Genomic DNA, 24962 nt, shown 5'->3' with positions numbered 1-24962 from the left:
ATACTGTATAATTTGTCAGCATTAAACAACAAGAAAAACAGAGAAATACTAAGGTGATCGCCAGCCACTAGCGCTAAACTTCACTAAAAGACCCAGAATTTAGGTAAAGTTGAGGCTGCGGTCCACTCCAATTACTAATAAAATTAATTAAAAGAGTAAAAAGCGTAAAACAAAACTGTACCAGTATGCTAGCCATATGAAAGGGAAAATAAGTGCGTCTTAAGTCTGGACTTGAAAGTGTCCACAGAATCTGTTTTATTGACGCAGGGAGATCATTCCACAGAACAGGGGCACGATAAGAGAAAGCTCTGTGACCCGCAGACTTCTTATTCACCTTAGGAACACAAAGTATCCGAATCCAGTGTCCGAATCCATTGTAAGCAGAAGATCATTCACCACTTTAGTGAGAGCCGTCTCTGTGGAATGATATTTTCTAAAAGCAGACTGCAGTGGCTCAAAGAGATTATTCTCAGCGAGATAGTCTACGAGCTGCCGTGACACCACTTTTTCCAGAATTTTAGAGAAAAATGATAGATTTGATATCGGCCAATAGTTTGTCAATACACTAGGGTCAAGATTAGGTTTCTTAAGTAATGGTTTAATCACTGTAGATTTGAAACATTTAGGAATAGATCCAGAAGTTAAAGATTAATAATTTCCAGTAGTCGGCCCAAGAGTGGGCCACAAGTCCTTAAACAAATTTTCTTGGTATAGGATCAAATAAACAGGTTGTGCTTTTTGTTGACATTACGAGTTTTGTCAGCATGCCTAGTGAGATACTGTCAAATTCTGTAAATCTAGGCAATACCTCAGTAGTGGCGCCCACATCAATAGCAGGGTGTAGTGGCTGGATTAAGGCATGCCGGGATATTTTTAACCTGATGTCTTCTATTTTCTTCCCAAAGTAATCCAGGAAATCTTGTGCTGTAAAAGGAGAGCGAACTACATGTGGTTGTCCATGCAAACGTGTTGCCACTGTGTCAAACAAGAACGTTTGAGTTATGCTTGTTTTTGTTGATCAAATCAGAGTAGTAAGTCCGCTTTGTAGCCAATAATGCATGCTTATAATCTAAGATAGCATCACGCCACGCAAGGTGAAATACTTCTAATTTTGAACGACACCATTTCCATTCTAGACCTCTTGCTTTATGCTTGAGGTCACGCAGATAATCATTGAACCAAGGTGACTGTGATTTAGGGGAGTGCGGTTTTAACACAGGTGGTGCAATCATGTCGAGTGTAGTTTTGAGCACTGAGTTTAAACTATCCACAAGTCTGTCTACTGACTGGGTATTTGTCAAATGTGAAGCTAAGACATCAGGCAGTCTAGCTTCGAGTTCAGTCTTAGTTGAGGAGTTGATGCATCGCCGTAAAGATATATAAGGTTGTTGTTCCACTAAACACGGCAGCGAAACTGTAAACTTAATAAGTGAGTGATCAGACACCACTGACGTTAGAGGCATGATGTCAATATTCGTGACAGCAATACCACATGCGAGAACCAGATCCAAGGTATTTCCACTAATGTGCGTCGAATCCCGAATGCATTGCTGAAATCCTAATGCATCCACAATTTCCATAAATGATTTGCAGGGGGGATCAGAAGGCCTATTTATATGAATGTTAAAGTCACCAATGATCAGAATGTTACCTACACTAGTTGACGAGTTAGAGATGAACGCACCAAATTCATCTAAGAATTCAGAATATGGGCCAGGAGGCCTATATACAGTGACAAGGTAATACGACTGATTTTTATTTTTCTAATAGCTGTTGTGTTACAGTACTTCAGAACAGTATAAAGCTGGCAACTGTAGTTGCCAATTTACTGTAAATGAACATGGAATTTCTTTTGCCATATCTTCGCTTCATGATTATATTTTGCATGACAAGGGCTAACATTAATTAGTGTAAGTCTTGTGTTTGACAGCCTCTTGCTGTGCATAGCTTATACAGAAAATGGCAGTTTTCAGTCCAACTGAATCAGCAAACAGATCTAAACATTTAAACATTCGCTAAAAGCTTGCACAGAATAGTGAGGGTTTTTTTTTGGGGGGGGGGGGGGGGTAAATAAATACACACTCAAAATAAATAAAAATAGATTAGAAAGCTCAGGGGTGTGAGCACTTTTTTTTTGGGGGGGGGGGGGGGGGATTGGAGAGGGACTGCATATTAATACTTTGAACCATTTGTTGATTACCTGAAGTACATGTACCATCTACTACAAGAACATGGTGATAAAATAACTTGCTGTTCAACTGGTCAGCACTTAATTCTCACAAAAGTATTCTAACATTCGGCATGTCCCGAACAGAGATTCAGGAGTCACCAATATTACATAAATTTATTTCAAAGTTAAAGGTTTCACATACACAATAGTTAACACGTCAACAGGCCACGCCTATGTACTGTAACTCAGTATAACACCATCCTGTCATATGTTCAACACTGTGTGTCAATATTACGCAGAATGCTGATAATACAACTGTTACACCAAATGACATTACAATAGGGCATGGGTGCATTAAGACCTTCAAAGTAGAGTAAGAAGGGGAGGGGACGCTTAATAGCACAGCTACTGCAAGTTTACTTTGACATTACAAAGAAATTCACCTTCAGTGACACTAGAGTCATTTATCAGATTTAATGTAATCTGTTAAACAACATTTCATAGCAGTTACAAAATATTACAGGAGGGAAGAACTGAAAACATGTTTATATGAAATTTTTATGCTAGAACATGCATTTTCAAATACAACTAAAATGTACGAATTTAACACCATTCCCTGACCCCCGTAGCTTGCATATTGCATGTTTTGGAAGTTGAGAAGCACCAACAACAATATGGTCCATTTATCCAGCTGCAGCACCAACCCAACAATCCAGATGTTCTACTTGTCCTGTGAAACATGGCTAGTAACAGGCTGACAACCCAATCTGAAACTGCTGCAAACCAACAAAACTGTTAGGAAAACTAAAGAGGGGAGAAAAATAAAAATGTGCAACTTACGTTTGCCTAAACTGTTAGTCTCCAACATCAATCCTTCATCGCAATTCTCTGCTTACTTGGCACTTATTTAGCCTGAACAGAACTGCTGCTCACTAAACAAAAATTATTTCACTGTAAATCTTTTTGTGCTGTCTGAAGAGTTGAGAACCAAACAGATCCCAGGTAAGACGATACACTGAGAGCGGTTTCTGCTCAACAAAACTCAAGACTTCGTGACCACATTCACCTCAGAAGCATTTAGCTTAATTGAGATACAAACAAGAGAGAGAGAGAGAGACGAACTGGGGTGTTGTCACAGTGCTTATGATCCACCAGGAAGTCTCACACGCAGGGCAGTTTAACTGAGAACAACATGGCGGTCGAACACTGACTTCCTCTGTTCTTGGACCTGCCTCCTCCAGCGTTGCTGGGCGTGCTCCACTTTGTTTAGCATGTTCGACCGAGAATGAGACCGTGACAACACATTGTGAGCATTGGCAAAAGGCTGCTGGTCCTGAAAGCAGAATATCGTTAATTGTGGTGAGCTGAGGTACTGCAGATATTTATGACAGATATTAGAAGAAATAAATGCAGCATTACTTAGTTTCATACTTTCTCTATAGTGTTTCTATTTCACTGCTGCTAAACTATTAGAGCAAAGTCCATTTCAAATCATTATTTCGAACAAACTGCAAATGAACTTTTTATACAAGAGCTATTTTTGAAAAAAATATCATTTGGCTTTGCACTTAGATGCAGAGCACCAAGCCAGACATTTTCAAAAAGTACAACATACATGAAAAAGATCAAGTCCATTTTACACCACAGATGGATGATTCTCATTAAGTACTTACACAGTAATTTTGTACAATCACAATGTTATTTGTAACTGAGCCTTTAACACTGTGGATGGTGTTTCATTGGACTAAAATGCAGATTTTTTTCAGATCAAGTGTTTCTAGCATTTTCCTGCAAATATACAAATCTGTATGAATCAGAGTGCAGATTCCATGAGATATTACACTCCAAACCCCTCAAATGCAATGTTGGCAAACCTACTGAAATCATTTAAAACATGTTATTTTGCACATTGTGTCTGCACTTGAGAAATAAAGTTGATGGAGCTTAAATTAAGTTCACTTTTGTAACAATGGAGTACCAAGAACACCCCTGTTATCAGTAGGTCTATCACAATAAATATATTTACAAATAACTGCAATAAATGGTCACAATTTTAAGAGCATTTGATGCAACTGGGATAATAATAGGATAATGGTATAATAATGCAAGTACACTATTTCAAAGAGCAGTGAAATTTTAATTACAAAGAATATTCAGATATTGGAATGTATGATAAAATTCACCTTAAAACCAAAATTTGAATAAAAATGTTTTATTTCAACAGAAATAGCACTTATATTAAAAATAAGGGTGTTCAGTAGAGAACACACCAGCTCATTTACATTAATTGGTTCTCTTCTCTCGTTTGTCAAGACAACGTGTTTGAAATGCAGCACTGAAACAAAGCCCATTTGGAGTTATTCTTCCAAAACACATGGGCTGCAATTATACAGTGGTTAGGAAAAAGCACATACTGAGTAATACGTTAACTTCACTTCACCTGGTTCAGTCAAGTGTGTGTGTGTGTTTTGTCCAAGCCCCACCCACAGAGAAACTTTGACACAGAGACCAGATGAGAGGCCTTAAACGTGTAAAATAGTAAAATGTGTTTTGGGCTACTTTAAATGGAGAGAAAAAAGAAAAGCGGTGAATCCACATACCACAATCGTCAATACAACAGTAATTAAGACATTTCCTGACAAACACCGGGGCTCACTTTGAAAACTGAGGATTGTTTTGGCCCACCCAAATAAATAAAATTTAATTTAATCAAAATGTTTAAATTGCCATTTCGTTCAACACAACACTATGATGAAGTCTTAGTCTCGTAATGTCATTGAAGCCTTTAATTATTTTTAAAGACCTACAATGGCCCACCTGCAGCTCCTTCAAAACCCACCAGGGGGCTGCAGGCCACGCTTGGGAGATCCACTGGCTTAGCCCACTACAAACGCTGCCTTTAGGAGAGACTAAAATTTGATGGGTGCTTTTGTTTCATTTTCAGGCAGCTGACTAAAATGGTCTTCATTACATTTTGACATTAGAGGTGTGTATAAGAGAACTGTCTGTTCAGCAGCCTCTCCACTCACAAAGGTTTGAAAATTAACACACTCACGACTTGTTAAATTTTACCTCAAGCAGTTAAATGTTATTTGGTATTGTGTAAAAAGGTTAGTGAATTTGTCACATATCTAAATAAGAGGGGGAAGATTTAAAGTATTTTATTATTGTGTTGCAGCCGTGTCATATCTACCATTAGCACTAAATATGACATACAGCGAGGAAAATAAGTATTTGAACACACTGCGATTTTGCAAGTTCTCCCACTTAGAAATCATGGAGGGGTCTGAAATTTTCATCTTAGGTGCATGTCCACTGTGAGAGACATAATCTAAAAAAAAAATTAAAAAAAATCCAGAAATCACAATGTATGATTTTTTAAATTTATTTGTATGTTACTGCTGCAAATAAGTATTTCAACACCTGTGAAAATCAGTGTTAATATTTGGTACTTGGTCTTACTTTGGTATTTACTTATACTTTGGTATTTGGTCTTTGTTTGCAATTACAGAGGTCAAACGTTTCCTGTAGTTTTTCACCAGGTTTGCACACACTGCAGCAGGGATTTTGGCCCATTCCTCCACACAGATCTTCTCTAGATCAGCCAGGTTACTGGGCTGTCGCTGAGAAACACAGAGTTTGAGCTCCCTCCAAAGATTTTCTATTGGGTTTAGGTCTGGAGACTGGCTAGGCCACTCCAGAACCTTGATATGCTTCTTACGGAGCCACTCCTTGGTTATCCTGGCTGTGTCCTTCGGGTCATTGTCATGTTGGAAGACCCATCCACGACCCATCTTCAATGCTCTAACTGAGGGAAGGAGGCTGTTCCCAAAATCTTGCAATACATGACCCCGGTCATCCTCTCAATACAGTGCAGTCGTCCTGTCCCATTTGCAGAAAAACACCCCCAAAGCATGATGCTTCCACCCCCATGCTTCACAATAGGGACGGTGTTTTTGGGATGGTACTCAGCATTCTTCTTGTTCCAAACACGGCGAGTGGAATTAAGACCAAAAAGTTCTATTTTGGTCTCATCTGACCACATAACTTTCTCCCATGACTCCTCTGGATCATCCAAATGGTCATGGGCAAACTTAAGACAGGCCTGGACGTGTGCTGATGTAAGCAGGTGAACCTTCCGTGCCATGCATGATTTTAACCCATGACATCTTAGTGTATTACCCACAGTAACCTTGAAAACAGTGGTGCCAGCTCTCTTCAGGTCATTGACCAGCTCCTCCCGTGCAGTTCTGGGCTCACCTTTCTTAGGATCATTGATACGCCACGAGGTGGGATCTTGCATGGAGCCCCAGACAGAGGGAGATTGACAGTCATGTTTAGCTTCTTCCATTTTCTAATAATTGCGCCAATAGTTGATCTTTTTTCACCAAGCTAATGGGCAATTGCCCCGTAGCCCTTTCCAGTCTTGTGGAGGTCTACAATTTTGTCTCTGGTGTCTTTGGACAGCTCTTTGTTCTTATCCATGTTAGTAGTTGGAGTCTTACTGATTGAGTGCGGTGGACAGGTGTCTTTATGCAGCTAACAACCTCAAATAGGTGTTTCTAATTTGGAATAATAAGTGAAGTGGACTTTTTAGAGGCGAACTAAGAGGTTTTTGAGGGCCAAAATTTTTGCTGATTGGCAGGTGTTGAAATACTTATTTGCAGCAGTAACATGCAAATAAATGATTTAAAAAAAAAAAAATCATACATTGTGATTTCTGGATTTTTTTTTGGGGGGGGGGGGGGGGGGGGGGGATTATGTCTCTCACAGTGGACATGCACCTAAGATGAAAATTGCAGACCCCTCCATGATTTCTAAGTGGGAGAACTTGCAAAATCGCAGTGTGTTCAAATACTTATTTTCCTCACTGTAAATGTGCTATATAACTAAGCTGAAATGCTATCAAATTAATAATACATACCCCAACATCGTCATCACTTTGGATAAGCTGCGAGTGTCCAAAGAGACGCCTCTTCAGCATGGGCTCCAGGAGAGTCAGGTACATCATATAGAGAAGTAGTAGGCCCAAAATAGACAGGTATATGATGATGGTAACCTAAATGTATGTACACATTTCTGATTAGTTTCAGTTTCCCGCTGCATATGTACAATCCGTTCGTGTAATACTTTGCTGTGAAATAATGACAAGTGGAAAATCATCAAGAGTCCTTCACTCCTTAACATACTCATATTATTAAACTTTTTTAAAACACCAAGTGGAAAGGAGCTGCTGCTGTCACAGAGCAGAGGTCAACTCAGTAGGCACATCTCACAAAGCAGACAGAAGTTAAACTATGGGATCCCATGACATATGTCATACAAGTCAAAAATTAGACTTTTTAGGCCTAAAAAGACTCATTAGATAGAACTTTACTGATTCCTTGGGAAGACTCCCTCTGAGAAAATAAGGTTTAAGCAGCATTGTAAAGCAGCACACAGGGTACGAAGCAGACTGAGTATCGAAAGTGAAGGTAAAAAGAAAAAAAAAAATGGTACTTTAGACTTTATCACTTTGTTCACCCTGTTAATGCAAATATTGGGATCAACTACCAAAGGTAATGCTAGGATAAGAAATCATTATATAACCCATAAATAGATTCTTGTCATTTAATTGGTGGTTTGTATGTCACGTGATATTGATCAATCGTTCCATTTGCCATTTTGTTCCATATACTGTGCAATTTTGGTTCTGTACTACTGCACGCCACAACCACCGCGCTCACACAAGCGGCAACAGAGCTTGGCTTAAAAACAAACATGGTGGGGTTTGTTTTGGTGACAAATGATGATTTGAATGAGTTTACTGACAGTGCTAAATTCTTCCAACACAAAAAACTAATCCAGTACACCGTAAACCACCTAGAGGCATTTTCAGTATTCTCTGGGATGTCTCTATCTGAAGTACAAGCACTGTCGGAATGAAGAGCTCGACAAATTTCTGTTGTGATTTTTCGCTGGACTGAGGAAAGCAGACGGAAGTCTGTACACGAAGAAGTCAATGCACAGCATCAGGTACGGACTACATCGTCATTTTAAGACCCTGACAGAAGTTGATATTACCAAAGGTGCTAATGGCCCAGTCACACAGCATACGACAATTCCTGAACGAAGGGAAAAAGTAAATAAAGTGACAATTCATTGAGAAAAGGTGGATGAAAGAGCTTTATCACCACATAGACTGTGAAGCAAGAGCGCAAAAGGAATGAAAGAGAATCTAAATGAAACCAAAGCTAACGTTGATCTCAATGCTTTAAACGAAACGCGCCTGGAGCCACAGTGTGTGCCTGCATCTGAGTTCCAGGACTCGGCGATGGGACGCAGCTCATTGCGCCCGAGTCCTGGAGAAACTGCAAACAGAAGCTGTGGAGATCTATGCGCACGTCGGTGGACCCACCTGCTCTGGTTCCTTGTCCAGAACAAAAGAGGGATCATCTCCTTCATCATCAGAATCCTCTCTGTCTGTTGACACACTGGGCACTCTGTCTTGCTCCAATTTAAAAAAAAAAAATTAATTCTGGTGTGCCGTGGTCACTGCTGTATCACTGTATTATGTTACTAAGCCATATATATATTGATTTATAACAGAAAACTGTCAAAAGGGGGAATAAATATAAGCGTAAAGATGATTGATGTATCAGAGCAGTAAACTGATCAGTCCGTGTGAACGCCACGCATTGACTCCAGCTGGTTATTTATACCAGCTGCAGCTGATTCACAATGTGAATTCTGGCTTCCATAACAGCTCTTAATATAATCATTTGAATTATCTACTTGTTGTCACATGCACATAAGGGCTGGATTGTCATTCCTACACTCATACTGTTATATTTAATTAAGAAATAATAAGCACATGCAGGAGCTGCTGCTGCTGCTGCGTTTAAGTACTGTCGGGAATTATACAACTTTTTTGTTGTTTAAATTCAGCAGTTGCTTGTGGCAAAATAGTTAATTGTATCCACACAAAAGATTAATTTTGGCCTATATAAGGTGCCTGAACCCACCGAAGCTGACCCCCCACCCAAATAAAAAAATACACGCAAACAGGCTGAGTTTGCCCTGTACTTTCTGACAGTACATGAACGCAGGAGTAGCAGCGCTCAGAAACAGCTTCTGCACTGCGTGAAAACATTCAGCTGGTCGAACGAAGTCTAACTAAACGCTAATGTTACAAAAACAAAGCAAACGATAAAAAAATGTCAAGAACGACAGCGAAGCAAAATACGGACAAATTGAGGTTTTCATTGCCCTTCGTTCAAATTTTTCGACAGTTTAAAAATCCTGACAAAGTGACAGCTGCAGGAACAAAGCTGAGCAAAGGTTAAACGATGCCAACAAAAGTCCAGATTACTTGTTTCGTTAGGGCTTCATTGCACTTCATTAAGTGCCGTGTGACTGGGCCATAAATTTCATTTTGGATTGGATTGCTATTAAAAGATCATATTGGACTGTTTGTAACCTCTTGATCTCAAAGGACCAGTGACACACACCAAAATGTAAGTCCCTTTTGTCTTGTTTATAAATTAATAAAATATTAAATGACAAGAATATATTTTAGGTGTTATATAAACCAAATAAATATCCAAAATATTAAAATTAGTATTATTTGCAGATGACACAAGCATTTTTTGTTCAGGGGGGGATATGCAGGAGTTACTGAGGAGGATCAGTATAGAAATGGGAAAATTGAAAATATGGTTTGACAGAAACAAATTATCATTAAACTTAAGTAAAACAAAATACATGTTATTTGGCTATTGTAATACAGACATACAGGTTCAGTTACAAGTCGAGGGGGTAGATATTGAAAGGGTACATGAAAATAAGTTTCTGGGGGTGATAATAGATGATAAGATAAACTGGAAGACTCATATAAAACATATACAAAGTAAACTGTCAAGAAGCATTTCAGTTCTAAACAAAGCGAAACATATTCTGGACCACAACTCACTCCGCATTCTTTACTGCTCACTGGTTTTACCATATTTACAGTACTGTGCAGAGGTATGGGGTAATACTTATAAAGGTACAACACAATCACTATCAGTAATGCAGAAAAGAGCTATAAGAATTATTCATAATACTGGCTATAGAGATCATACAAATCCACTATTTTTACAATCCAAATTCTTAAAATTCACAGACTTGGTTCATTTTCAAACAGTACAAATTGTGTATAAAGCAATAAACAATTTACTTCCAGCAAATATTAAAAATATGTTTTTTAACAGATCAGGGGATTGCAGTCTGAGGGGGAAATTTAATTTAAAGCATCAGTGGGCACGAACAACATTAAAAGGTTTCTGTATTTCTGTCTGTGGGGTGAGGATGTGGAACAGATTGGGAGTGGGGCTCAAGCAATGTCCAAGCATGAACCAGTTCAAACAGCGGTACAAAAATATGTTTTTTTTCTGGGTATAGGGAGGAGGAAGGGTAATGAGGGTTAGGGTGTTTTTGTTTTTTTGCTTCAGCTTGTAAATATATAGTATTTTGTATGTAAGTAGGTATGTGTAGGTGTATATTTATGTTTGTGTATATATATATGTGTATATATGTGTATGTATATGTGTATGTATGTTGATGTGTGTATGTATATATGTATGTGTATATATATGTATATATATATATATATTGATATCGGTTTAGGTGTGTAGGAATCTATGTGTATATGTGGCAAAGGGTATTACTGGTTGTGGGGAAGAAGGGGTAGGGATAAATAAGCTGATGCTTCACCCTACCCCTTTTCGGACATGTTGGGTACACAGTAGGAACTTTTTTGTTGTTGTCTTTACTGATCTATCTTGTAATTGTTGTTGTATCAAATGTTCGAAATAAACAGTTTTCATTCATTCATTCATTCAATGTTTCTTCTCTAGTTGAATGGAACATTTCATATTTCACCGAATGAAATATTCTTACCATTGCACTCATAAACATACATTATTTGTATAATGACAGACTTTTAATGTTTGCTATGCACTGATTTAACTGCAATAAATGTAGGACCCTCCCTTTTTATTACTGGGAGGGTCCTACATGCACAGACAGAATTCTGGGTCTTTAAAGATGCTGAACATGAAATGGCAAACATAATTAAGGATAAAACCTATCTTAAAAACTAATTCTGCACAGTATGACCCCTTTAAAGCACAAGGGTATTTCAACCTACCTTAATGGTGTCTGAGCTCCTCTCTTCGTATTTGCACTCACAGTGTAAGCAGTACGCCTCCACATCATTCCCACCAACTGGCATTGGCTCAACTACATGGAGGCAGTTACTAAAAAATATGAAAACCAGTTAATAAGCCAAACAAACTGAAGCAGGGCTTAGCAATGTTAAATATTTCAGGAATCTAGCTCTTATTAAAGACACATTTCCAAGTGTCCAATGTGACACTGTCAAATGTGCAGATTTGTCTTGCAAGTAGTCAAAACCCTCCTCTATTACATTTAAAGTAATATATAGAAAAATGGGTAGACAAACATCCGCAACAAAAACATCATTGCTAAAACTTTTGTTTTCACTCCCATTTTTCATGAAATGTAAAAGACCAAAGACTCTGTGCCAATCCCAATGTTCCCCCTCACAGACTCAGACGTCGAAATGTGTTCCCCCTATGTATGTGAGGGTTGTCATCAAGTGCACAAGAGCTCTCGTGCAGACGTTTTAGGCCCTTTGTGCCCACTTTCTGTCTATCAGCATTTCTGCAGATTTTGCATAAGGAAATTACACACATGACATAGCTTTGTGATGTTAAACAGAGCTTCTTGGGTAAGCCCGGAAGTGTAAAAAAAAAAAAAAAAACACGTAAAAAACCACATCAAGTCAAGTCTGGGAGCATGCGCAGATACCCCGCTTCACCACATTAATGACACCATGGAACTGCTTGGGTCCTGGATAGCAACCATCAGTCCATCACCACCTCTCAAAAGTAATCATCTATCTGCCCCAGCCAGATGAACTGTGGTCGTCCCCTTGGCATTCTCCAACCACTAAGGTCCTTAACACTCAGGCACCTATGCACTGGATGATGCATAGATTATAGATAGGTGTCAAGTGTCCAAAATGTCAAAGCTGATGGTTCCTCATGCTGCAAGAGAGAGTCCTCGTGTTTGTGTCCTAAAGTAACCACACATTTGATACAAAGTCATCCCAGTGGTACCCAAAGATCCTTCACACAAGATGTAGCACAAAAGACATCCCATCATTGCCTTCGGTCACTGGTTAGCTTCAAAGTCTCACAACCATACAGTGAGACAGGAAACACCAGTACTATAAAGGCTTGGGCCTTCGTTCTCCTGCAAAGATATTGACATGAAATCAGCTGTCCAGTAACCTTATGACTCCATAAGCTCTTCCCAGTTGTCTCTGAATCTCAGAGGCCAAGTATGACGCAGAGACATGAATGCGACTCCTGAAAAAAGGAAATATCCTTTCTTCAAGTTCAACACATACAGACACCCTTCTGATAGCAGAGTCCAGGAAGTCATTAACAGCCTCGATATTATTCTTGATAAGGACAACTGCAAACCCATTTCCTCACTCAGCTTGTCAAGTGCTGCAATTGCAGTATTCACTGATTCCACAAAGATCACAGGATCATTCTGAAAGCCAAAGTCAGTAAACTGTTCCTCGCCAACAAAAGCAGTGAAGTTGCTGGTTTCTACAATTCTAACAAACACCCAGTCCATGCAAGCATTGAGTTGTGTAAGAGCTACAACACATCCCTGATGAACACCAGTTTTCACTGGGAAAACTTCAACTCTGCATCCATGCTGTATCGTACTCACACAGTATCCGTGTATACGCTGGCTACACCAACTTCTTGAGGATCCTACCAATTCTTTGTAAAATAATACTAATAATACACTCAACAAAAATATAAACGCAACACTTTTGGTTTTGCTCCCATTTTGTATGAGATGAACTCACAGATCTAAAACTTTTTCCACATACACAATATCACCATTTCCTTCAAATACTGTTCATAAACCAGTCTAAATCTGTGATAGTGAGCACTTCTCCTTTGCTGAGATAATCCATCCCACCTCACAGGTGTGCCATATCAAGATGCTGATTAGACACCATGATTAGTGCACAGGTGTGCCTTAGACTGTCCACAATAAAAGGCCACTCTGAAAGGTGCAGTTTTATCACACAGCACAATGCCACAGATGTCGCAAGATTTGAGGGAGCGTGCAATTGGCATGCTGACAGCAGGAATGTCAACCAGAGCTGTTGCTCGTGTATTGAATGTTCATTTCTCTACCATAAGCCGTCTCCAAAGGCGTTTCAGAGAATTTGGCTGTACATCCAACCAGCCTCACAACCACAGACCACATGTAACCACACCAGCCCAGGACCTCCACATCCAGCATGTTCACCTCCAAGATCGTCTGAGACCAGCCACTCGGACAGCTGCTGAAACAATCGGTTTGCATAACCAAAGAATTTCTGCACAAACTGTCAGAAACCGTCTCAGGGAAGCTCATCTGCATGCTCGTCGTCCTCATCGGGGTCTCGACCTGACTCCAGTTCGTCGTCGTAACCGACTTGAGTGGGCAAATGCTCACATTCTCTGGCGTTTGGCACATTGGAGAGGTGTTCTCTTCGCGGATTCAATACACGAGCAATAGCTCTGGTTGACATTCCTGCTGTCAGCATGCCAATTGCACGCTCCCTCAAATCTTGCGACATCTGTGGCATTGTGCTGTGTGATAAAACTGCACCTTTCAGAGTGGTCTTTTATTGTGGGCAGTCTAAGGCACACCTGTGCACTAATCATGGTGTCTAATCAGCATCTTGGTATGGCACACCTGTGAGGTGGGATGGATTATCTCAGCAAAGGAGAAGTGCTCACTATCACAGATTTCGACTGGTTTGTGAACAATATTTGAGGGAAACGGTGATATTGTGTATGTGGAAAAAGTTTTAGATCTTTGAGTTCATCTCATACAAAATGGGAGCAAAACCAAAAGTGCTGCGTTTATATTTTTGTTGAGTGTAATAACCAACATAGGCTGTGAAGACTAAATCTAAAAGCAATCTTTCTCCAGTACAGACAGCAATGTAATACCCTTATAATTGTTACAATTACCTTTCCTTTTCAGATCAGGTCCTTTCTAAAAGTTCATAGGGATGATATCCATCTCCCAGATTAAAACAAAGATTGTATGCAATGCCTGGAGAACAGCATCTCCATCTGCTGGAGGAGCTCATCTCCTATGCACTCTGATAACACACCACATGGGCCTTTCATTGTGCCCACGCCGAGACAATAATCATTTAATAAGCACCTTAATAGTCTACACTCGCCACATGTATGGATTATTTTGTTGAAATCCACCAAATGATTAGAAGGACCTGTGTTGACAAGGTCAACATCATGTCATACATTTAGGAAATAACCCTGCTATGTCTGATGGTTTGCGGACATTCTTGGTGGTTATACGTTCGCAAATTGAGCTTTACCAGCGATGCATTAGTGGAGCCAGTAAAACAGATATTTGAGACCGCATAACAGCATGAATGTCCGCAAATTATCAGACACAAGGGGGTTATTCCCATTCTAATCCGGTCATATGCACGGTTTATTTTTCTGTAGGTAATTCGGTCGACGAGGCTTACCATGATGCAGCGTCAACGCAGCAGCGGTCAGGGCACGGAGTAATCCATCAAATGTGAAACGGTAAGTCTGTGTCAGAATCCACATCAATACTTTCATATGGTATTGTAAATTCACCCATTTCGGTGGTGGCGGTGATACACGACTTTTTCTCGCTCTCAGCTAACAGCTCCATTATGACATCTGCGTAGCAATGCACGCAGCCGGTGTTCTGTTGAACTGTGTCTCTCCTCGCATAAATCAACAGTTACGCGTCCCCACAATAATGTGCATGTATGCGCATGCGCAGTTGTGCGGAGGGCTGGCCTGTCGACAGGAATGACATCTCGTCAGAACACCAATCAGGGGGGCGGAGTAATACAGCCAAATGTGAAAGGTCGAATATATTTTACCATCGTTACCCCGATATTATACAGTCTGTAATCTCACACAATTAACCAAATCAGATTTGCAGACAAAATGTAATTGGATTAGAATGATGAAGATTCTCAACCCACCAGTCTTTGAGCGAAACGTTCCGTGTGTAGATGTGTCCTTTGATTTCTCTGTATGGAGGGCAGATGCATTTACAGCGAATATCTTCAGAATTCTGGAAGAGATCAAGTCATGATTCAAGACAACAGATGTATTCATTTAGCGTTAACTATATTTGATATCGACCAAAAATTTGCAAGCACTTCTTCTTTTTAAGAGTAAAAGAGATAATCACAGTTAATTAACCGATGTAAAGACATCTGTTAGCATCGCGCCAGACTAGTTAGCATTAACCTTACCTTCCCCGTCACTGGTAACAAAAGCATAACACACGCAAATAAGAAAAACTCGACAGCTAATGAACAATTCATATTCACAGCCTGTGACTAAAACTTGGTCGATTAAGTTCAATTATCTCCAAAAACAACGCCAACAATATGGCTAACACGGGTTAGCCATACAATAAACAAACACATCCAGCAGATCAGCTGACATACAACTTCCGCCTAACTGGCATGGACCGGTATGCTCGATTATGGAACGTCCCTGTCCTGCGCGGGCGGTGACAGTGACCTTTTACGTCGACGTCATAGATGACGTGTGTGAGGGATTCCCATGTTTCACCAACACAGTGGCTAATGAAATAAAATAAAAGTTAACTTATGAACTGTTTAGTTCGATATTTATTACTTTCAAGAAGTAAAGACTTTGGAGTTATCAGATAATGACATAACTGAAGCTTTGTAAGCCTTTTTTTTATGTGTAGCAAAATTTAAATAGTATAAAGCTCATGCATATTAATGAGGGGTCTGTGACGTCACAAAGACAATTCTTGAATTGTGAGGAATGAGGCAAAGGCAAACAAAGACAAAGTGAGGCACTTCAGTCTGCTTTGTTCTGTTTATGCACACAGACAGATCATTTCCTGCTGCTGAGGGTCAATAACCATATTGTCTCTGAGTGTGTCAACAACAATATTTTGAAAGAAATTTGAACCAGAATCAGACGATATTTAGACATCAGGAGCTGGACACAGTGTGCGACTACGAAGTGTTTGAAGGAGAAGCTGTGATGAAGCAGAACAGCAGCCACCAGGCATCCTTCAGACCTTCTCAGGACATGGTCTGGGACCATCAGTTGGAGGATCTTATCAGCAATATGCAGCAAGAGATCCAACACCTCAGGGCTGAGATATCTGATCATAAGCATCAAATTAAAAGACAGAAGGATGATATTAAATCCCTGACAATGACAGTGAAGGATTTTAAGGACTTTGAGACACTCTGGGAAGAAAAGGTTCATAAGCTCACAGCAGAATGTGCCCATAAACAAAATCGTTTAAATGAAAATCAGAAAAAGATGGAAATGCTGAAGGAGGAGGCAGAAGAATTGGAGAGGGACAAATCTGATCTTATAAAGAATATTAGGGAGCAAAATACATCTCAAAGGGAGAAGGACAAAGAAATTCAAAGGCTGAAGAAGGAAGCAGAAGAATTTGAGAGGAACAGATCTGCTCTGATGGACAAAAATCAGGAACAACGTTCTTCTCTCATGGAGAAGGACAAACAGATCGAAACGCTGAGGAAGTCTCTGCATCATCAGAAGAAGGAACTGGACAATCTTGAAGATGAACTCCTTGATAAAAAAGAAATAATTGGCAAACAAAAGCTGCAGCTGTCATATCAGCAACAACAAATCAAGGAGCTAAACAGCAGCAGGGAGGTTCTGAAAGAGGAGATACAGAGTCTCCGTGATCAGTTGGAGAGCAGACAGGAGGAGGAGATCCTCAAGAGAGCCCAGAATATTCAAGAGGAATTCAAGAATTTGAATGAATCTGCAGAGGCCCAAGAAACATCAGACGATGAAGAACATGACACAAATACGGACTCTGTGGCTGCTGGTTGGTGGCACCACTGTGCTGCTGGCCTGCAAACATCAACCAGAGTTGGAGGACTCCTCACTGTGGGCTTGTTTATCAGCATGGTGATTGTTCGACAATCCATAAGGAGCCAAATTTAATCCCTAATGTGAGAGGTGATTACATAATAACATCAGCTGTTAAAAAATTTATAATAAAATAAATACTCAGCAACATGTGTGCTGCCAGTGTATGAAGTTTGAGCTTAAAATGAGCTTAAAAAATGTCTCAAAAACAATCAAACCTGCCAACACAGGTGAGATGTATTGTACATAATCTCATGTTTTGTTTAAATTTATTTATTGTAATTGTTTGTTGTTGTGTGTCTGAGGACTACAGATGAAAAGTAGCTTTTAGCTAAATCTGTCATATTTGCACTAAGGCATGAAAATGTACAAAGTGTTCATTAATGTGCATTGACCTCATCAAATAAACAATAAATAAATAAAAATAAAAAAGTTTCACTGAAATCCTTAAAGCAGCTTCAGAAAAGTTGCTTTTACAACGTCAGCATCATCCAGTGTGATGCACAGATTAAACACAAAAGTCCACCATCTCTTGTTGAAGACATCCAACCAGAATAATTTGCCTTGTGCACAATCTTCATATGGTGTGCAACTACTGCATGAAGATTTATTAAAATTCACTGAATGGTTGAGGAGGAGTTATTCTTATGAGGTCATGTGACACATTAATTAAAAACAAAATTTCAATGGAATTATTTTCTGACATCTTCAAGGAGAGACAACTGGACTTTAGCTTTTTGTTGTTGTTTGAAATACATCATAATGGTCAATCGTATGTCCAAAAGGTGACTATTCTACGAGTTCAGGTATTTCATTTTATGGACACTAGGAGCAGGGGTGTCATAGTGAGCCTGCTCACACATCTCTGTTGATACAAACTTTATATGAGCAAAGCGTCGCACAGTGGCACAAAGCTCACTCATGATACAGGGCGTCCTAAACAGGAAGTGCCAATTTTCAAATCTACAGTAAAACAGAAAATACGAGGTCTGTTAGAAAAGTTTCCGACCATTTTATTTTTTTCAAAAACTATGTGAATTTGAATCATGTGTGATTGCATCAGCCAAGCTTGAACCTTTGTGCGCATGCGTGAGTTTTTTCACGCCTGTCAGTTGCGTCATTCACCTGTGGGCAGGCTTTGAGTGAGCACTGGTCCACCCCCCCGTCGGATTTTCATTGTCAGGGAAATGGCGGAGCGACTGCCACTTTGCTCCATGAAAATTTTTTCAGAAACTGTGTGCTGTGTGAGACAGCCAGGTGGAAACCATTCGGAAAATTCAGATGGCTTTCGGTGAAGATTCTATCGGCATCACACAGATTAAGGAGGATTACAACCGGATTAAAGACGGCCCACAGTGGCGGAGAGTGCGCCGCGCTTCAAGCGGCCATCGACAGGCTGAAACGACCAGATCATTTCCAAAGTGAAGGCTGTGTTGATCTGGGACGTCGTGTGACTACCAGAGAAATAGCAGAAAATGTGGACATCAGCACTTTTGCGGCACATTCCACTGTTACAGGAGATTTTGTAATGAAAGACGTGCGGAGGAATTCGCGCGTTGGGACGGAGCCGCTCATGGCGCACAACAAAAAGCACGTCCATGTTGGAAACCATTCGGAAGATTCAGACAGCTTTCGGTGGCTTTTCAGTCGAGTGAGTATCCGAGAAATTGTGTAACAGCTGGGCATGCCACAACATGTCCTGTGAGACTTCCAACACAGTGGAATGGCCGCTCGAAGCGCGGCGCGCTCTCCGCCGCTGTGGGCCATCTTTAATCCAGTTGTAATCCTCCTTAATCTGTGTGACGTCAATAGAATATTCACCGAAAGCCATCTGAATTTTCCGAATGGTTTCCACCTGGCTGTCTCACACAGTTTCTGAAAACATTTTCATGGAGCAAAGTGGCAGTCGCTCCGCCATTTCCCTGACAATGAAAATCCGACAAGGGGGCTGGACCAGTGCTCACTCAAAGCCTGCCCACAGGTGAATGACGCAACCGACAGGCGTGAAAAAACTCATGCATGCGCATGAAGGTTCAAGCTTGGCTGATGCAAGTGCACATGATTCAAATACATATAGTTTTTTAAAAAAAATAAAAAGGTCGGATACTTTTCTAACAGACCTCGTATTCAAATGTCAAACACTTCCTGGATCGACACTTCCTGAATTGACAGACGAGATCCCATTGAATCTCACGGGAACTCAGTGGCAAGCTCACACTCAAACAGGAAGTGCCAATTTATCAGTCACAGTGAAATAGGAAATGTTGAACACTTCCTGGCATGGGTGGAGCTAGAGCGGAGGCCGGGGTTTCAGTGGACACCCCTGAAATCTGATTGGACACAGATAATTGACATGTCACAGCAACACACATCTGGTTGAAAGACCTGCATTTTCATATTAGTGAGTCACATTGACTGCTCGGTTTCTCCTGTCCAGTAGTTAGTGCTGTGTACCACAAAAAGTTCTAATAAAAGAGGTTGTATATAAGAAATAGAGATCGCACTCCCAATGCTGCACACTAAACGAAAACGTCCCTTCATGGACAGACATGACATCAACTAACCGGGCAAAATATTGATGAAGTTCCCAGATGTTAATGCATTTTCAATGGGAATTCGCGACTGAACACACTCAGAAAAATGCTCGCAAAATATGTCATTTTGACCTGGATATCAAGTCAGTAAAATTAATTTACATTAAATTATGTCAGGAAAGTATTAAACTTACTGTGACACACACACATTCCCAAATATTAGTGTTGAAAGTTACACAGATTTGTGCTGTTCAAGCTGCTGAACCATTACTATATATATATATATATATATATATATATATATATATATATATATATATATATATATATATATATATACAGGGGCGTAGGTTTGCATATGGACCATAGGGACAAGTCACAACCAATATTTTGGGATGGCAAAATAGTCCCTACCAATATTTAGCATTTTTGTTTATATAACCAAATCATTCACTATTTTTTTGCGAACTCGGTACTATAATTTTAGTCGTCATGTTTTGTGTTTTCGACGTGCCAGAGTGACAGGGTTACCCATGTTGCAATTTCATTGGCTCACGTTCTTCTCACATGGACGTAAACAAAGCGCATCTCGTGGCAGGCAGTGCTTAATTTGTAAAGTGGGAGGTCCCAGAGCACAGAGGATGGGTGGCTCCGGTGCAGTGTTGCCAGATGTACGATAATTATCGTATTTGTACGATAGTTGTGCCCTCTGTACGATGTACGATCAATAATGGGAAAAAATCCAATATGTACGATAATTTCAGTTGGTTGGCTAAACACACATCTCCCTCTGACACCCAAGAATCATTTTGCAGGCGTTGCACTCAGTCGGCATCAAAGACACACCACACACAGGGCTGCTGCTGCTGGCTTTCGGCGACCGTCATTTGAAAGCCCGCCCCCTCTCATACAGAGTAATGAGTTCCATCCAATCTGTGCCGTGACAGGAAGATTCCCCAGCCATCTTTTTTTTCGAAACTTTATTTCAACAAATGCAATAACAAACGAACAAAACACAAGAGCAAAGAGATATACAAGAAAAATAAAAAAAAGTTCAAGTTCCTTATGGAGGTGTCAACATTTTTTCTGTGTTCAACAAAATCTGCACGTGTCCATGGCATCGGATGACAACAGCGACCTCGAGGTTGAATTCGACTCTTTCTAGTCTGGTAATTAACACGTTTGTGTCCCTTCACAGAAAAAAAAAATGTTTCTAGTCTGGTAGTGCATTTGCGTTGTTTTTGTGCCATAGTTTCCCCATTACTATAATTACTGTTTAAAAATGTGACATAAAATTCTTTGTAAATAAAAAAAAAACGCTAAAATAGCTACGTTGTATGCGTTTTGTTTGTGTACGATAATTTCTCCCAAAATACTATCATTGTGAGGTTTTGGTACGATAGTTTCATATTTCATATCTGGCAACACTGCTCCGGTGCAGAAAAACAAGAAGGGCGGGGAGGAGGGGTTGCGAACAATGCTGTGCGCCACACTTAAAATAAACTGCACACCCACACAAACACGCACACACACCTTCACAAATGACACTAACATCCTGCCTTTTCCTCAAAAATTACTACATTTATGTTTGCTGTCTGTCTCTGTACTTTTCTGTCACTTTTGCGGGAGCGTGCAATTGGCATGCTGACAGCAGGAATGTCAACCAGAGCTGTTGCTCGTGTATTGAATGTTCATTTCTCTACCATAAGCCGTCTCCAAAGGCGTTTCAGAGAATTTGGCAGTACATCCAACCAGCCTCACAACCACAGACCACGTGTAACCACACCAGCCCAGGACCTCCACATCCAGCATGTTCACCTCCAAGATCGTCTGAGACCAGCCACTCGGACAGCTGCTGAAACAATCGGTTTGCATAACCAAAGAATTTCTGCACAAACTGTCAGAAACCGTCTCAGGGAAGCTCATCTGCATGCTCGTCGTCCTCATCGGGGTCTCGACCTGACTCCAGTTCGTCGTCGTAACCGACTTGAGTGGGCAAATGCTCACATTCTCTGGCGTTTGGCACGTTGGAGAGGTGTTCTCTTCGCGGATGAATCCCGGTTCACACTGTCCAGGGCAGATGGCAGACAGTGAAAATGGCCTCAGTCACAAGTGTCAAAATGATTCCAGAAAAGGCCAAGAGGGTGCAGGTTTTCTTTGTAAGCATCGACTCCATCAGGTGATTTCACTGATTAACAACACTTTGAGCAGATGGAAAGAGTTCATCAATGAAAACACCAGGTGGAGTTAGTGGTTACAAAGAAAACCTGCACCCTCTTGGCTCTTTCTGGAATCAGTTTGACACCTATGCATGAAGCCCAACCTGCAGAAGAAAAAGTTGCAGTTCCTTGATTGGCCGCTTGAGGGTGGCTTCAAAAGGGAACACATTTCTATAGGAGACCATGTTAAACTGTCCAACTTTACAGCAAAAATAAATGTTTACAGGCTGGTACCAAAAAAAAGGGTTTTATTTTCTCCCTCCATGGCAAATGGGAAAATGGAGAACTATACCAGGGGTGATTTTTTTTTTCTAACTTCTTACTTTAAATAAGACATAAAGTTCTGTATTTTCAGGGACGTGGTCACATTGAGTGACAGGCTCAGCGTGTCAGCAGAGCGTCTTCACCGCTCAGAATGTCTGATCATAATCAGTAGCTGCTTGATGCGACTGCTAGCTGTTGTGGAGGGCTGTGTCTATTTTGCTTGGAGTATTTTATTACAAATACCTTGAATAATATGGTTTGTTGTGTCATCATGATATGGGCATGTTTCTCCTACTATGGTGTTGGGCTTATATATCGCATACCAGGTATCATGGATCAGTTTGGATATGTCAAAATACTTGAAGAGGTCATGTTGCCTTATGCTGAAGAGGACATGCCCTTGAAATGGGTGTTTCAACAAGACAATGACCCCTAGCACACTAGTAAAGTAAGTCCCTTCGGCTGCTCCCTTGTTTGCACTTGGGGTCGCCACAGCAAATCCAAGGTGGATCTGCATGTTGAATTGGCACAAGTTTTACGCCGGATGCCCTTCCTGACGCAACTCCACATTACATGGAGAAATGTGGCAGGGGTGGGATTTGAACCCGGAACCTTCTGAACTGAAACCAAGCGCATTAACCACTTGGCCACCACCCCTGCTCCCCAAGCACACTAGTAAACAAGCAAAATCTTGGTTCCAAACCAACAAAATTAATGCCTCGCAGATGTGAAGAAATCATGAAAAACTAATTACTAGTTTAATGATTTACAGGATTGCTAAAAAAGCAGTTTGAACATAATAGTTTTGAGTTTGTAGCGTCAACAGCAGATGCTACTATTATTGTGAACACCCCCTTTTCTACTTTTTTTTACTAATAGCCCAATTTCATAGCCTTAAAAGTGTGCATGTCATGAATGCTTGGTCTTGTTGGATTTATGAGAATCTACGGAATCTACTGGTACCTAGTTTCCCATGTAACAATAAGAAATATACTCAAAACATGGATTAATCTTTTTAGTCACATAGCACTACGATTATTCTGAACACTACTGTACATTGTTAGGGGAATCTATTCTCACCCCCCACCCTCTGCCAAAATATGATTTAATAAACCCCCAAACCTGTTAGCTTAGCTGACTAAAGAGAGTGGCGTGCTCAGGATTTTTTCATCATGCACTGACCCACCCATGTTCCACCCCTTTATGCATTGTCCTGCTGCTGCCAAGATGTGGGCTTCATATCAGCTTGTTCCAGGTCTCTATAGAAAACCTATGGGTGACATATACAAAGGCTTTGTCCAGTTTGTCCAGATTTGGTGCTATATAAATGAAATAGAATTGAAAAAGTGTATAAAAAATGTACAAAAAAAGCAAAAATACAAACAAATTGGATGCTACACCATTGTCTCCCACAGACGTTCGGATGCCAGGTAGGGTATCTCATCTCATATTGCTCAAATATTTCTTTCAAATATCGTTTCTCTTGACCACACTACATCCAAAATTTTATTTGCCTTAAATGTTAAAATCCAAGTGGTCAGGTCACTGCTCACACATGATTTTTACTTTTCAGCACGTTTATGACAACTCATATTTAGTGGAAGATTAGGGGAATTTTGTTAGGTTTTATATTTATGCAAAGTTTTGTAAATATATGTTGTGGAAGGGGGTTCTGTCTATATATTTAAGAGCAGGCAGCTGAGTGGATAAGGAGTTGCACAATTAATTTGAAATATTGCATAAAGAAAAAGATAAGGAAACGTCAGATGTTGAAATGCTAAAGCTAACTCATATATAACATATGCTAACTCAAGAGGAGGCTAGTTTGAGGCTGAATGGCATGAAGTGGCCAGACACAAAAATATCAGAGTCACAGAGTTTAATGTCAGTTCAGGCTGGGTTTGGTACACAAAAAAACAGGTTGTGAAAAACAACAGAAGCTGAAACATAAGGCAGAGACAGGATCCAAAAAACAAGCAGACTGGTCAAAAACACAGGTGGGTGATTCTTTAACTACAGGCACTATTGGCCTTGTAATTTCCACCACACCATTGCCTTACAATATAAAGCACCTTGGGGCAACTGTTTGGCGCTATATACATGTGCTCTGATGTCACTGTTTATCTCCATAGAAACTACCCAAACAATCTTTCATACAAACTGTTTAAAGGGACATTACAGTGTTGTGGTGGAAATTACGGCAATAGTGTGGGACAACTACATTTTGTTTAAAAAAATCACAACAGTTGTATGACACTGAATACCCGTTATGTTTTGATTATATTACTGATATTTTATTCAGAGATATTTTAAAACATTAGAAAAAATGTTTCTTTACCATTCAGTTTTATCATTGGAGATCAAAAGTCTGGGTGTGGGACAAGCACAAAATGGCAATATTTGCATATAATGATGCTAAAAAAAAAAGGTGAAAAAGTCATCATAGACTACTACAACCCCTGGCAAAAATTATGGAATCATCGGCCTCGGAGGATGTTCATTCAGTTGTTTAATTTTGTAGAAAAAAAGCAGATCACAGACATGACACAAAACTAAAGTCATTTCAAATGGCAACTTTCTGGCTTTAAGAAACACTATAAGAAATCAAGAAAAAAAATTGTGGCAGTCAGTAACGGTTACTTTTTTAGACCAAGCAGAGGGAAAAAAATATGGAATCACTCAATTCGGAGGAAAAAATTATGGAATCCTGAAAAACAACGCTCCAACACAT

The 24962-nt window shown here is 40.1% G+C and overlaps 1 protein-coding gene across 1 annotated transcript; it reads right to left on the bottom strand.

Moving 5' to 3' along the window:
- Positions 1-2325: 2325 nt before the first annotated feature.
- Positions 2326-15780, bottom strand: tmem9b (TMEM9 domain family, member B). Its single transcript, XM_034190993.1, has 5 exons — positions 15570-15780; positions 15294-15385; positions 11340-11448; positions 7095-7229; positions 2326-3503 (listed from the first exon to the last, which is right to left on the bottom strand). The coding sequence occupies exons 1-5, from the start codon at positions 15639-15641 to the stop codon at positions 3348-3350; spliced, it is 564 nt and encodes a 187-aa protein (XP_034046884.1). The 5' UTR covers positions 15642-15780; the 3' UTR covers positions 2326-3347.
- Positions 15781-24962: the final 9182 nt, after the last annotated feature.

The sequence above is a fragment of the Thalassophryne amazonica genome, chromosome 2 (assembly GCF_902500255.1).
Source record: "Thalassophryne amazonica chromosome 2, fThaAma1.1, whole genome shotgun sequence".
NCBI classification, from domain to species: Eukaryota; Metazoa; Chordata; class Actinopteri; order Batrachoidiformes; family Batrachoididae; genus Thalassophryne; species Thalassophryne amazonica.
Note: the sequence above shows the minus strand (reverse complement) of the source record. Positions and strands in the feature narration are given on the sequence as shown.